Genomic DNA, 14,504 nt, shown 5'->3' on the forward strand with positions numbered 1-14,504 from the left:
CTGGAATACAGAAGGAGGTCTCAAAGTCAGAGACTGGGACGGGACCTCCTGTGAGAACAACTGTAAGAATAAGTATTGGGCAGCAGATGCAAAAATTATAAAGATGTTGGCGTCAGTAAAGAGCAGAAAGTGAGATATAGGAAATAATGCAAAACAGTTCACATTAGCGCCTCCAAAAGGCATGGTACTGCTTTTTCGACGGAGTGTGTCATGTACTGTTTCGTACTGTAGAAAGTTAAGCCTGAATGGGCTTTTATTCGTGGTGCTTAGTGCAGTTGACTTCTAACAGCGCTTCTCACGCGCGCTGCAGCATTCGTCTTCCTTGTCAGTCGTTTCTCTCGCGCTGTGCAGCTGAAACGTGGCTGTGCTTTGGAGTTAGGTTAAAAGCACGTCTGGAAGGTAAATGACACCCTGAAGAGATGAACATCGCCTGCCATCGATGAGAAGTGTCATCGTTCGCCACCAACTCGAAACTGAAACTGCGGCAGCTGTAGAACGAGTGACTTCTACGAGGGATTTCCGCGCCACCATTCGCCTTTTCTTTGAATTCGGTAAGACGTTCATTCCACTACTTCTCCTTTACGCTCGGAAGACAAGAACGAGACAATAACAAAGTGTTTAATGTACGTACTCTTTTGTCGCGGCAGGGTGTGACCTGCACGCCTGTTTTCTTCGGTTTCTCTGAAATTTCAGGGTTCTGCACACAATGTGCACATTTCTCGGGTTTCCCTCTAGGTAATAGAAACTGTATGTGGCTCGCCTGGCGTGATGATGATGGTATCGAAGGCCGTGGTCGTCATGACGTTGTGGGTGTCGTCACAAAACGACAGGAGAGGGCTTGTAGGAAGGAGAGAGGGCCACCCGGACTGCTTTGCCACAGCCTCGTCGTCGCCATGTTCTCGTGCCAGGCTGGTAATGGACGTCTTTGACTAGCTACGCAGAAGCTGTGGTTAGGCAAGGACCTGTGGCTATACACTATCCTTATATAGTTGGTGCGGTTCGGCATGGCTACAGGCGCGAACACTACCCCTTTGGGACGCTTGAATTCGTTCCCGGGAGTCCGACCATCTGTTGGTGACGGGGTGTCTTTGTTGAAGCCTAGCTACATGGCCGGCGCGTTGCCACCAGCCGCATTAGCAACGCAGGCTAATGGTACCGCCGCCGTTGTACCCGCACCCACACCATCCATAGCCTTACCAGTCTTCCCAGCCCTCCCTACATCGATGAAGGCTGAGAAGGACCACGACGAACGTGACAAGGACCGTGACCGGGACCGCGAGCGTGACCGCGACCGAGACAGCAGGAGAGACCGTGATAAGGAACGCACCAGAGATCGTGGTAGAGACCGTGGTCGCGCTCGAAGTCGCGATCGCAGCAGAGATCGACACCGTGGCAGGAGCCGGGACAAAAGCCGCGATCGGAGAGATCGAGACCGCGACCGAGACAAGGACCGTGACCGGGACAAAGATCGTGACCGAGATAAGGACCGAGAACGTGACAGGGACAAGGACCGAGACAGGGACAAGGATCGAGACAGGGACAAAGAACGGGAGCCTGCGCTCCGTAAGTAATACTCGGCGGGTATGACTGTTTCATGCTGCCACTCGTGCTCCTGTGCGCACCGACATCCGTTTGCAGTTAATGACTTGTGCGTCCATTAAAACTTATGGAACGCTGATGCTGGCACCATTGTTTGACTCTCGTCGGCACTTGAGAATGCCCTCTGCACCTAACGTGTGCATGGGTTGTAAGCCAGGATGATCTGTAATTGAGGTCGTCCGCGGTGTGTCGGCGTAATGCCGGTCCTTCGGCCGAAATATAGGTCGAAGATGCTGCTACTTGCGTCCCACGTGGTAGCAGCAGTTTCTGCGTAGCAGGAGCAGAGTCTGTCATATTGCTTTGCCCTTGCGATGTGCAGAATTTTGTCATCAACGCAGAAATCAGGTTATACTGTTGGTGTTACGCGCTGTGTGATAGAGCGGTGATGGCTTTTTTTTTTTTTTGTTGCGTGCGAGAGCGTGGGACCCATCCATGCCATGGTTGTTTCATTACGGTGGAGGTAAAATGCAAAGAAAGTCACGAAAATTATTGCTGCACCCTGCATTTATGATGAACTACGGGCCGGTCTCTTCCTTTTTAAGTGTGAATTTTCCTGGAAGAAGAGAAAAGTATTGTCAGCTTGTCTAGCCAGCGTCACTGGCTGGTCACAAATTTGGGTGAACTTACTTTCAGGTGAGCTTTCCTTTCGGGCGAATGCTTCTTTGGAATTCCTTGAAGCTTAAATGAGCCCACGGACCCAGCACTGCAGACGCATCACAAGCCTGCATTTCACGGAAATGAGGCGTGCACACTAAGCCAGATTGTATTGCCCTTGTGGTTGCACGATCAGGCTTGCCAGATCAGGCTTGCCAAAAATCGTGTAGCAGTTGTTCATTCACGAGCTGTGAGTGTAGTTGCAGTTGTAATGCAGGCATCAGAAATTCTAACATTGCAGTGTTATGCTGAAGCAAGTGCTTCTGAATCTTGATCCAGCAGCCATGAGTTCGATTCCTGGCTGGTGCGTCATTTATTCACCAATAGCTGTACTAGGTACTTCATGCACGTTTTATGACATCTGTGGTATCTTTCTTTGATGCCTTGGTATGTTGCTGAAAACTGCTTTCAGGTGCTGGTGATTACAAAAGTTATCTAGGTAGGCCTGGGCTCTCTGGGTTAGGAGTGAAGGGCTGAGAGTGGTAATCTGGTCCAGGTGGACCTTGTAGAGAAAAGTGCAGTTGGGAGTGAGGGATGGTGTACTGATACAACTATGTCACTTTTCCTTGACAAGGAGGAAAAATCTGAGTTTTCTTTTTCAGTGGCACTGCTTGCTGTGTTACGCCTTGCTGTTAACAACATTGTAAACCTGCAGTATGTCCCTCACAGCTATGCCTGTGAAGTGACCATGCAACGTTTCAGTGCATGTAACAATAGGTGGTAAATAATTATCCAGGGAGCTTCAAAGGGTGCCTTATGCATTTTGACACATGCATTAGTGGGAATGCTGGACTGATTGCACCATGCGCCATTTTATTAGACCTGCTACATGATGCTACAAATGGCGGTTTTTGATGAAGTTGCACCAGTGCTATGCCCAAATACTATGGCAGCAACCGAGAGCCGTGGCAAGTGTGAGGTGGCAGAGGTGCTGCTTTATGTGCATGGTATCACTTTGGTTCCTTCTCTTGATGTGTGATGAAAAAGCATACTGCACAAGAATGGTGAGCTGTGCTTGTTGTTAGGGGTATATTACTGGAGAAACTACAGTGCACAAGACAGGTTGATGTAGGACTTTGACAGGACTACGTCTGTGTGTGTCGCTTCTTCTATACGTCATCCTGTCTTGTGTGCTGTAGTTTCTTTGATAGTGATAAAACTGATGACCGACGGAATCCAACTCCGTCCCCTTTCGCTTTTAGCCCTTTACCACCTACTAATAGCTACACTTGGATACAACTCAAGAATGAAACATCAGATGCCCCTGAAAGGGGGCCCTCCAGCCAATGGCATCCACTCGTCATGGCATCACGGTTAATCCATTAAGTTATGGTTAATCCCCTAACACTTGCCAGCCCTCTGTGATGTCATGGCACCAGGTGCAAGATTAACCATGAGGTCATCAGAACCAGCAGTCACCATTGGCTGAAGGTGCTGGTTTCAGAGGCCTTCAGGCTTCATTCTAGAGTTGTATCCAGCTGTAGTCTATCGGGGATATGCACCGTCGTCACAGTGGCCACCATTTCGAGGTGCATGTAGCATGGTGAAAGGCTTCAGGCAAATATAATTGGCTTGTCACCATCTGCTCCATCTTGCATTGCCAAACCTGTGCACTGTACTACAAAATGGCACCAGTGACATCACTTGACTACTTCCTGTAGCCATAGGTCAGCACACACACTCATGAGTGCACTCATATTGCCTCACTCACACTCACGTCTGTGAGTGAGTGGTCGTGAGTGTGAGTGGATGTTTTGGCTATAGAGGCCTAGGTGAGAGGAGGTTGGGGGGGGGGGGGGGGGGCACTGTGCTGAAGCTTGACTCATTCTCATGGAGAACGCTGCGCACGCCTATGGACACCGTTCAAAAACTTGTCTAAGTATCTTAGCTGACGCTGAACAGGCACTCATCGTCTCAGCAGCAAGTGCGGAATCACACGTGCGTAGCATTCAGTGCATGGAATATGCGTGATGAGCGACCAGTTTCTTCGAGCATTGAAACTGAAAATTGGCCAAATAGCCCGACAAAGCCTGGACGTCTCACCACCACATCTTTGCGACTCAGGCTATGCTAGGGGAGCCACGAGGGCAGTCGGCCGCGGCAGTGAATCTCTCCCCCTTCGTTGTCAGCAAACAAGGAAAGAGTGAGTGAAAGTGATTGGACATGAGGGTGGGTGAATGGTCATGAGTGATTGTGAGTGTTAGTGGACATGAGTGTGAGCAGACATGAGCGTGAGCGGCCGTGAGTGTGAGTGAGTGGTTGTGAGTGTGAGTGAGTGGTTGTGAGTGTGAGTGAATGGTTGTGAGTGGGAGTGGATATGAGTGTGAATGAGTGGATGTGAGTGTGAGTGAGTTCGAGTGGTCATGAGTGTGAGTGTGAATGAGTGGATGTGAGTGTGAGTGGCCATGAGTGTGAGTGAGTGGTTGTGAGTGTGAGTGGTCATGAGTGTGAGTGAGTGGTTGTGAGTAGGAGTGGACATGAGTGTGTGAATGAATGGATGTGAGTGTGAGCGGCCGTGAGTGTGATTGAGCCACCTGTGATTGAGGTCTGTGCCTAGAAGGTGCTGCCAGTATTGTCCGAAACGAATGCGGCAAAAGCACATGCAAAATAAAATGCTTTTAAAGGGCAACTCCGGCGATTTTTCAGCCATTTTAAGTTAACGGCTGTTTTGTGTTCCTAAGAACCTCCTGTAATGTGTACGATACAAGATTTTCAAAAGCAACCGTAAAATAATTTTTAAACAGCAAAAAACGCAAAACTCGAAACCGAAACCGCAAAACCGAAACCGGGGAGGTGCCTTCGTGCGGTATTGACTGTGACGTCACGAGCGGGTTGTTCGCCGCGCTGTGAAGTCCCCGAAGATATCACAACTACCCTGAGCCACGCTGTCGACATGACTGAAAGCGCGGAGGACAGCTTTTCCGAGACCAACTCATTCCGACTCATTCGACGATTTTGGACTGGACGAGTCGCCTTTTAGGTATCATCCACCGCCGCGCGAGCCAGCCTTGTCACACCACAGGCCGCGTCACATGCAGCACGGAGACGGCCAGTGCCGGCCGACCCAGCCTGATAAAAGAATCTGCTGCCGGAACGTTGCCGCGGTGCACAACGTCCTTAAAGGGGCATGCATCACCAACAGTCCTCTCTGCGAAGCTTTATCTCGACGGTGAGCTTTTGGAAGTGAGTTCACGCCAGCTACAGTTCTACAATCCAACATACCGCTTCTTCTTGACGGCCGCGCTTCGTTCAGCTGGCCGCTGCGATAGACGGTTGTACTAGAATAACGTTGGCACAGAATATGCCTTCAAGCGACAGTTGAACGAAGCCTTAGCGAGCCCAAAGCTCTCTTTGAAGTACACGCTGTCGTCGTAGCAATCTGGCGCGAAACGTTCCGAGCACAAGCGGGAATGCTTCCTCGGAGACCAGTTTACACGGCGGACAGCTCTCACCAACTTGTCGCGAAGGTTCTTATCGCTAGGAAACCTACGCTAGGTCATGCCCGTTGTCACAGATCAAGAATTTGTGCACCCCACAGCACAACAGAAGTTGCCGTGACCCATCACTCTGGCGTACACATCACATCAGGCACATTGAGATGGCGCGAAATTGCACAGGTGGTCGAAATAAATCCGGAGTGCTCCACTACGGACCTCTTTCTTCCTTTCTTCTTTCACTCCTCCCTTACGTCGCGGTTCGGGTGTCCATTACTGCGTCATTTACTTTCCTCAAAACCAATTTTCAGTTTTCCCCTGCACTGCCAGCGCCAGCGCGCGCCCAACCAGCTTGACACGCCGCCCCGCCAGTGACGTCACAGAACAGGGTGGCCTGTAGAAGTTGCTCGATCAGAGGGTGCCGCTCGCGTCGAGGAGCGCTTGTCTTCAAAATTCGCTTGCGGAAAAACTACGCCGGTTTCAGGTGCGAAATTTTACATGAGGCATCAGACTATCATAAAGAATACAGGCTTAAAATTTCATTTCAATCGATGCGCATCGAAATATCTCCGGAGTTGCCCTTTAAGAGGTTGAAATGGTGCTAAATTTTGGTTTTGCTGTATTTATCTGTCTTTAAGGTTTAGGACACATTAGAACTGATAGCCTTATTTCACGGACCTGAGTTGCTTTCGCAGCGCCATCAATATATGAGCTTCCAGTTTGTTTATACAGTAGAACCACATTAATTTGAACTTTCAGGGTAGAAAGTTGTTTTGTTTAACTCTGAATGACTAAACTGAACCACTTCGAATGATAGGTGGCATTCTCCATTTGTTGGCATGCACACAAGCTCAAGATTACATCTGTGATCTCTTGGCTTGTGTTGTTGCTAGACATTCTTGGTCATACGAGTTTGAATTATAGTCCCTGTGCAAACCAAGTCCCCTTGCTGCAGACACTTGGAAGAGGAGGCAGTGAAGCACCTGGGGCGCACACGGCAATGCCGAGACTATGTGGAGAAAAAAGGTGGTGCTCCTTGAGGCGAGGACAGCACACGTGGAACAGAATGTTTCCTCGTGAGAGGTGCACCTGTGTTGGTCTGCAAGAAATTACCTGTGCTATGCCGTGAATTGGTGAAGCCCACACTCATCTTGGTTGTTTGTTTATTCATTGTCTTTCCATAACCAAGCTCCTTCAGGTGGAGTGCTTTTGAGGGTGCTAATATTGGGACATAGTAGCACATTGTTTCATGACAATTTTTAGATCTCGAGGTCTTTATTTTAAGCTTAAAAAAAAAAACAAAGCCCACACTCATCTTGTTTGTTTATTCATTGTGTCTTTCCATAACCAAGCTCCTTCAGGTGGAGTGCTTTTGAGGGTGCTAATATTGGGACATAGTAGCACATTGTTTCGTGACAATTTTTAGATCTCGAGGTCTTTATTTTACGCTTAAAAAAAAAAAAAAACTGCTGTAGTTTTAAGGAAAACAACTAGAGTTGACATTTCTCAACAGGCGCTACAAGTTTTGTACAGAAAATTTTCCCCTTCAGGTCCTCTTGGTACATCCCCTGCAAGGGCATCTGCAACATGCAGATTATGGCGAGTTGTGACTCCACTGTTTCTGGAGCATCCGCACGGGCATTCCCACATACTTCTTTGTGTTGGTGCATGATAGCGTCAGTTGCTTATGTGCCATAAAACTCAACACAACACAACTTTTTTGTATATCACTTTGCTTAGGTTCTGCCTACACACGCCCATATATGCAGAACTGGTGAATCTCTACTTTCCATTCATTGATCGCGGGGAGTCCTCATACCACTCGTGGTGCAATGGTGCGGCGGTTAAGCGATGGTGGCTGTTTCAGACACAGCCACCGGTGGGGTTTGTGAGACCCAGGTTGTTCTCTGCGAGCAACCTTTTGCTACCAATCATTCATTCAATTGCCACTTGCCATGGTAGGCAGTAGTGCACTGCACGGGCTCGGGCCGGCCCGAAAGCCCGGGCCCGGCCCGCGGGCCGGGCCGGGCTGGGACATGATCTGTTTTGCCGGGCCTGGGCCGGGCCCGGGCCTGAAGTTGCGGGCCCGGGCCGGGCTCGGGCTTGAAGCTGCGGACCCGAGTCGGGCTTGGGTCCGTACTGAAACGGCTGGTGTCCGACTATTCATTCACTATTGCAGAGTGAAGTACACAACTGCGGCATTGGAGCAGCGACACGGATGAGCTATGGGTTATAGTACGCTGTAAAAAAAAAGGCTAAGCTTTATTCATTTACTTATTTATTTCCTTAATTCCACGCCGCGGTGGTTCAGTGGTCAAGGCGCTTGATTACTGAGCCGTGGAACCAGGGTTTGCACCAAGCCTCGGCGGCCACATTTTTATTTAGGCGGCAAGCATGACAGCCATGTACTTTGCAGTATCATTGCTCGTTGAAGAAACCCAGGTGGTCGAAATGATCCGGAGCCCTCTGCTTCGGTGTCTCTCACAGCCTGACTCCCCTTGGGCCCTTAAGCTCCAAAAACATAGCTTTCATTTTATAGCTACATTTTTCTGATGTGCGAAAATTCACAAACTGAAGCGCGTTTCGTTTTCTTTTTGATCAGCTGATCGGAACGTCTCGTAAATGAAATAGCCACAAAAGCTTGCGAGAGTTGTACCTGATAACCACATCTATCCCTCCTCGCTTCTTCAGCCTGGTTGTCATGACAAGTGTTTTCCCCTGTAAGTTACCACGTGGTTAGCGCGTTATCTTCTGCTCCACCAGTAAGAGTAAAATTCAACCGGTCTTAATTGGCCAGTGATCGTTCGTCATTCCAAAACATACCTATGCACTATTAGAAATGCATTCGGGAAGAACATATTATAGTTTAGGACGCTTATAGTCTTCAAAACACATACCGTGAAATACTCAACCCTTTTAGCTTTTCGTTTCTGATGAAAGGCGACCAGTTCGCCTATAAGTTCAACCTGTGAGATCGCGTTCACTAAAAAAATTTCATCCGACTGCTTGCTAGGCATCTTTAATGTTTATACTTCCGGGCGGCAAAGTATAACTCATTAAAATCATGGGGGAATGCAAAGTAGTCCATTACGCGCGTATGCAGCCCTTTTTATTTGGCTCTCGGAACTTCCGAGTTTATCTTTGGGAACCTACACGAGATCACTGTCCAAAAGACGGGCCTGGCGAGCACTACTCTTAATCACTTCCTTCTGGGTTAAAAAGAACCAACTTTCTGCAAGCCAAGCTGTGGTTTCAGAACCTTTGTCGGCGAGTTTCTTATCGGTCTAGTAGCAGTCTGCTTGCTCAGAGTGCAACCATTACTGTGAAACGGGCCGGGCCCGGGCTGGGCTCCACTTCGGGATTCACGGGCCGGGCCGGGCTCGCTAGAACGATAATTTAGCGGGCCTGGGCCGGGCCCGGGCTTGAAGCCGCGGGCCTGAGCCGGGCTCGGGCTTCAGGTCTCGGGCCCGGGCCGGGCTTGGGCCTCATATTTAGGCCCGTGCAGTGCTCTAGTAGGCAGGTTGTGATATCACAAGGTCATATGACATAGGTGGCAGGAGGGCCACCTGGTTTTCACTTACAACACGGATGCTGTATTTTCTGAAGAATCAGAGCCTTAAAGCGATTGTGTTAATAAGGTGCATTTTAAAAAAATTAGCAAAGATATGCAAGACGATGGTGTACAAGCATTCACCATTCAAATCTTCATCCAGCGTATTGTCGTTTTTTAAACCTTGGCAGAATTTAGCTGGACCTGCATATTCACATTTTGACCTTAATAATGCGAAAGCATTATATGGCTCTGTCACATCAGCAAAAGTGTCCGCAAATTTGTCCGCACGATTACGTCATTCTCTTAAGGTAAATGTGTGAAAGTGTGATTGTGACAGATAGTGTGTGATAAAATGTTGCCATGGGAAAAATTTGGTTGATGAGGTGTAATTAGTTCATCAATTAAACACAAAACAACGCAAAAAAACACTTAGACATTAAAATAGCAGAGGACGTTAATGTAGTATGTGGATGTTTTACTTTTGCAATGCTCCAATTTGGGGTGCCGCAGTGATCTCGAAGCTTTTTTTCTCAATATCGGGCTGCTGCTGCAAAACATGAAGAAGCTGCTCTAAATTGAATTCTGTTGCTACAAAGCCTGCTCCAAAATGTGCTTGGCCATTCCTACCACTGCTTATAGATGGCCATGTTTAGCGGGGCATTTACCTGTGCTCAGCTTCCCTGGATTTTTCAATGCTAGTGCTCTGGCACGTTTATATAAATGGCATAATTGTAATAATGAGTACATAACCTGCTGTTTGTCCTATATCGTTTTTACTGCAGCATTGTGCTGCATGTACACAATTTTTTTTGTGTGATATTCTGGCAGACACTGCAGTGGATTAATGATTGGGCATGACAAACCTGAATTCTCATGTTCTTGGCCTTCCTTTTCAAGATATTCCTAGTGTTTCGAGGCTGGTTTGGTCTCATCTTCAAGGGTGACTGATACCCCTGCTACACGGGCGTTTCGAATGCCTTCCAACCGAACGTCATTCGACTCGAATGCCAAACGTGCGCTGCTACACGACGTTTTTGAACGGCATTCGGTTGGAATGACTTTCCAGTCGAAGGAGCTCCGCGGAGACATTCCAGATTTTGGAATGCCTTCGAAACGCGAACACAGCCCGAACCAACCAATAGCCGTCGCCGCCGCCGTCTCTTCGCCCCGCCCACCGCCGCGCGACTGCTTTCGGCTCTGTGGCTGTTCATTTCGATACCCGCTACTCGCTTTTTTCTGCTGTTTGTTTAGCAAATAGTTCGTGTTCCGTCTAGGTAAGTGCTTGCAGATAATAGTACACCAATGAACATTTACCGCGTGAGCATGAAATTTCCCCAGGAGTGCGCCGATGAGGACGACTGCAGTCATACTGCTGTTTACATTGGTTTACATCGCTTCGTATGAACAGCTTGTGCTCGTTTGCAAGACACAAAACGAAATATGCACCTTAGTTCTATTAAATAATCTCTTCTCTTCTGTACCGGTTGTACGCGTGCTTGTTTACGCAGTGCGACAATCTGTGGGAAGCGCCGACACGATCGCTCGCCTGAGAAACACTTGACAGCCGGGTTGTTGACATCGGATGATTGGCGCTTCTCGCTAATTTTGCCGGCTTCCTCCAACATGCCCAGTACTTTATTTTAAGCTACTTTATCCAGAAGTATGTTTGGTGACCGTTCGCGTTAACTGAAATGGCCTAACTTGTTAGTTACAAGCTAGCGACGGCGACGACTGCTGCTGGCCGTAAAGCACTGCTCGGCAGCTCGTGTCACACCGCCGCTTCCCGTTCATCGTATGCGCGTCCTGCGATGTAAGCAATAGTTGATTTCATGTCCCTGTTGTCAAAACTACACTCGTTGACCATTTGCATTCGCTAAAACTTGTGAATTCATTCTTCACAACCACCGCAATCACCGATCCAACCCTGCGGATTCGCTAGGCCTAGTCGTCGCTGAAGGGAACGGAGTCGTCGTCGACTGAAATTAATTTGGCAAGTGGTTATCGCTATCGAGTGTCCAAGTGTGCACATGTGAAATATAGCCGTTCGTTTCGCTTATTTCCAATACGGATAATGTATAAGCGCGCATGTATTCGCACTGTCCCCTCATCAGCGTGTTTTCGCTCAGCCGCCGAACTCCCGAGGGCATATGAAGGCTGACCGTCCGCCGATCGGATTCGTCGGTGTCGTTTAGCCAAAAAACTTGTCCCACTACAATATTAAAGTGAACTGGATAGTTCACTATAGTCACATGATGCTGTTCACCGTGATAGTGCCGTTGTCGGACTAGTGTGACCGTCGTCGTCGTTGTACACTGAAAACGAGCCGAGAATTTCGAATGCGTTTGGAAAGTGCCGTGTAGCACCGCGGGAGTCCGTCGAGTTCGAATGCCATTCCAAGTCTCGAATGCCATTCGACTCAGATGTCATTCGAAAGTACCCGTGTAGCACAGGAACTTTGTTAACTGTGGTCTGCTGTTGAAGTCTCTCACAGGGCATAGGCAGCACATGCATGCCATAAATAATATTCGTGAAAGCAGATCATTTTGTGCAGGGAAGCTGTAGTGTGCCATCATTTATTGGCGCTTCTGGTGCATAGGACTTACGGTGTACATGTGAAATTTTCAGCAATTATTTTTAGGTGTGTGCAATGTCCCCGGAAGCATGAGGTGTGTTTACTAACATCCTATCATAGCCATCACCACACATGCTCTTTGCGGCCGAAAATTGGTAAAAAAATCGTATCTTCAGTCTTTTCATTTTCGCGACCCTGAGGTCATTGCGCAGCTATCTACAAATTTTCGTTGAAAAATACCGCCTAATTCATGCGTTATAGCGTTCCAAAGACGTAAAACCGCGCACGCGGCCCTTTAAATTGAGGTCTAATCGCACCGAACTTTGACTGCCCGCCGGTGCCATTTTGGTTTCGTTTGAAAGGTATCTATTCAGGCTATTCCCATATTCCGTTTGACAACCATGAGCAAGCCCTAGAAGTGGTAACAGAAACAAAATGGGGCAAAACGCGCTCCGCTATTGGTGCCCCAAATCACGTGACCAAAATGGTGACTTTTGGTTGGTTGACGGCGTAGACCATAGAGTTTCTTACTATTACCTAGAGGGAAAGCTGAGGGCGCTGCACTTCAGCCACCATGGGCGCCCAAAGCATCATGGGGCGGTGAGCTACTTGTTGCGGCACAGTCGTAATTTTTCGGGAACATGGAGTGGCACTACTAAAATTTTTCATTCCGAAAACGCTGTTCGTGTGTGCGCAGACGGCTTTCGCGCGAAAGCAGTGGGCAAAACCCATAGTAGTGAAAACGCGACGACACACGACGCCAATAAAAGGTTTCACTTTTCTGAAATGCCATTAAAAACCTCTTATACTGTTTAGCGAACATTTTTTTTTAAAACATATTTACTTTTAAAAGTGCGCCTGTTAAGTACGAAATATTAGTTTTTATAGTGTTCATTACTAGGCCAATAGGAGAGCGAGTCGTCTCTAATTTTGGGCAAACTTTGCACTTAAATGCTTTTATGCTCGTTTGTTGCAATCATTAGACAAGATTTTCAATGTTAGGACGTTTGTAGTTATCAAGCAGCTTTATTTTTTTATTATTTTTTGGCCAAAAGTTGCAGTTCCGCAACAAGTAGCTCACCACCCCATGATGCTTTGAGCGCCCATGGTGGCTGAAGTGGTCTCGAGGGGTCGCCATGCAAACTCCCATAGACGGGCTGCCAGCTTTCCCTCCAGGTAATAGTAAGAAACTCTATGGCGTAGACCGCTTGCAGCCCGGCGCCATTTTGAGTAGGTCTGGCAATCCCACTGTCACGGCGAAGTGAGGCTGGTCGGGCGCTAAGTACGAAATATTTCAATTTACGCAAGACTTACGTTAAAAGCACTAAAAGGGAATGAAAGGTAGAGATCCAAAGCGCGCTGGGAACGCTGCATCATCGCATCCTGGTGTCTACATTCAGCGACGACGCTCCGCGACGGCGCGACAACGAGGATTGAACACACATCCTGAGGGAGTGAAAGGTAGCGCGTTGGGTAAGCTGCATCGTCGCGTCTCGTTATCTAACAATCAGCGATGAAGCGCCGACGCTTCGCGATGACCCGATAACGCCGTCGCCGGCGGCGCTTAGCGCGACAGCGAGGAGTGATCGGGGCTATTGCTGCCGCGTTCAGACAACGTAATCGTGACTGTGCAGATGAAGAAGCGATACCGAAGCAGCTTCCGTTGACAGCCAGCAACGGCGCGATAGATCGAGCTTTCAGGTAAAGCTGATGGCGCGGCGCCAGCGGCGGCCGCGAAACGACGTCCCGCAAAGCGCGGAATCTGAAACCTTGACGAAATAAATTTGCTTCTCAGTGTTTTGAGGGGCAAGATGAGCAAAGAGCACGTATCGTTTGTTAGGGGCTGACTGCGATCACAGCGCCGTTTTGAGGTAGAATCGCGCGCCGCAACTTGGGGGAGGTCGCAGTGCGAAGGCACTCATCTCGGGTTCCAGCCTCCAGACTATGCCATCTGTTCGCCGGCAATTTCCTTGTTGCAAGCGCAGTTATGTCGACGAGTAATGGTTCTTCCACATCAGAAACGAGCCAGTACTCACTTCAGTGATTTCTAGTTACCCTTGGTGCCACAAAAATATGCCAAAAACGTTTTTCTCTGATTTCTCAAAACTGCAATTTTGGCACATTCAGAATTTTGGAGGAGTGATATTTCAGTTCTATATCAGCTATTAGTATAACTCTTTTTGTGCTAGAAAGATAAATGCACAGGCTGTGCAGTAATGCTAACTTTAAAGCACTGCTTCCTTGGGAAAATTTTCAAAATAACTCTTTTGTCTCAGTCATCAAAACGAGCTTTTTCTCTTTCATGTTTGACCAGCTGTAACTTTCCTTCAAGTCGTCCTCGAATGCTCATTTATGTCTTACTTCACTCCTTGGTGACTCTAGATCATTTATAAATAGTAATCTTCTCCACAAGGTCTTATGTTAATTAACCAAGCTTCCTCCAAACAAAAGACATACTTTCTAGGATAAATATAAAACTTACTGCTGCAGGACGAAACTGTTTGCAGTTTTAGAATCAGCACATGAAAATGTACAAACAGTGAAAATTTGGTATAAATCGGTCCATAAATGAAGAAAATAGTTCTAAGAGGGGTCCCCCCCTTAAGGTTGACAGGACTGCTCAGAGTTGGGAATTGATTGGGAAACTATATTACTGTAATTTGGTAGTGGTTTTAGAGGTGTTTGATGAGTT

At 48.0% G+C, this 14,504-nt stretch overlaps 1 protein-coding gene across 3 annotated transcripts in view; it reads left to right on the top strand.

Annotated features, from left to right (window-relative positions):
* The first annotated feature begins 383 nt into the window (after positions 1 to 383).
* The window catches only part of LOC149353163 (uncharacterized), a 50,877-nt gene continuing 36,756 nt past the window's right edge, over positions 384 to 14,504 (top strand). The window contains exon 1 of one of the 3 annotated variants that reach the window (XM_089582355.1): positions 384 to 551. In XM_089582355.1, coding sequence (XP_089438481.1) covers positions 440 to 551 — 112 coding nt within the window. In that variant the 5' untranslated portion in view covers positions 384 to 439. Of the gene's footprint in view, positions 552 to 860; positions 1,564 to 13,075; positions 13,286 to 14,504 lie in introns of those variants that run through there. The other 2 variants (XM_089582353.1, XM_089582354.1) reach the window with 2 other exon arrangements.

The sequence above is a fragment of the Amblyomma mixtum genome, chromosome 3 (genome assembly GCF_055824585.1).
Source record: "Amblyomma mixtum isolate Tamu chromosome 3, ASM5582458v1, whole genome shotgun sequence".
Classification (NCBI taxonomy): Eukaryota; Metazoa; Arthropoda; class Arachnida; order Ixodida; family Ixodidae; genus Amblyomma; species Amblyomma mixtum.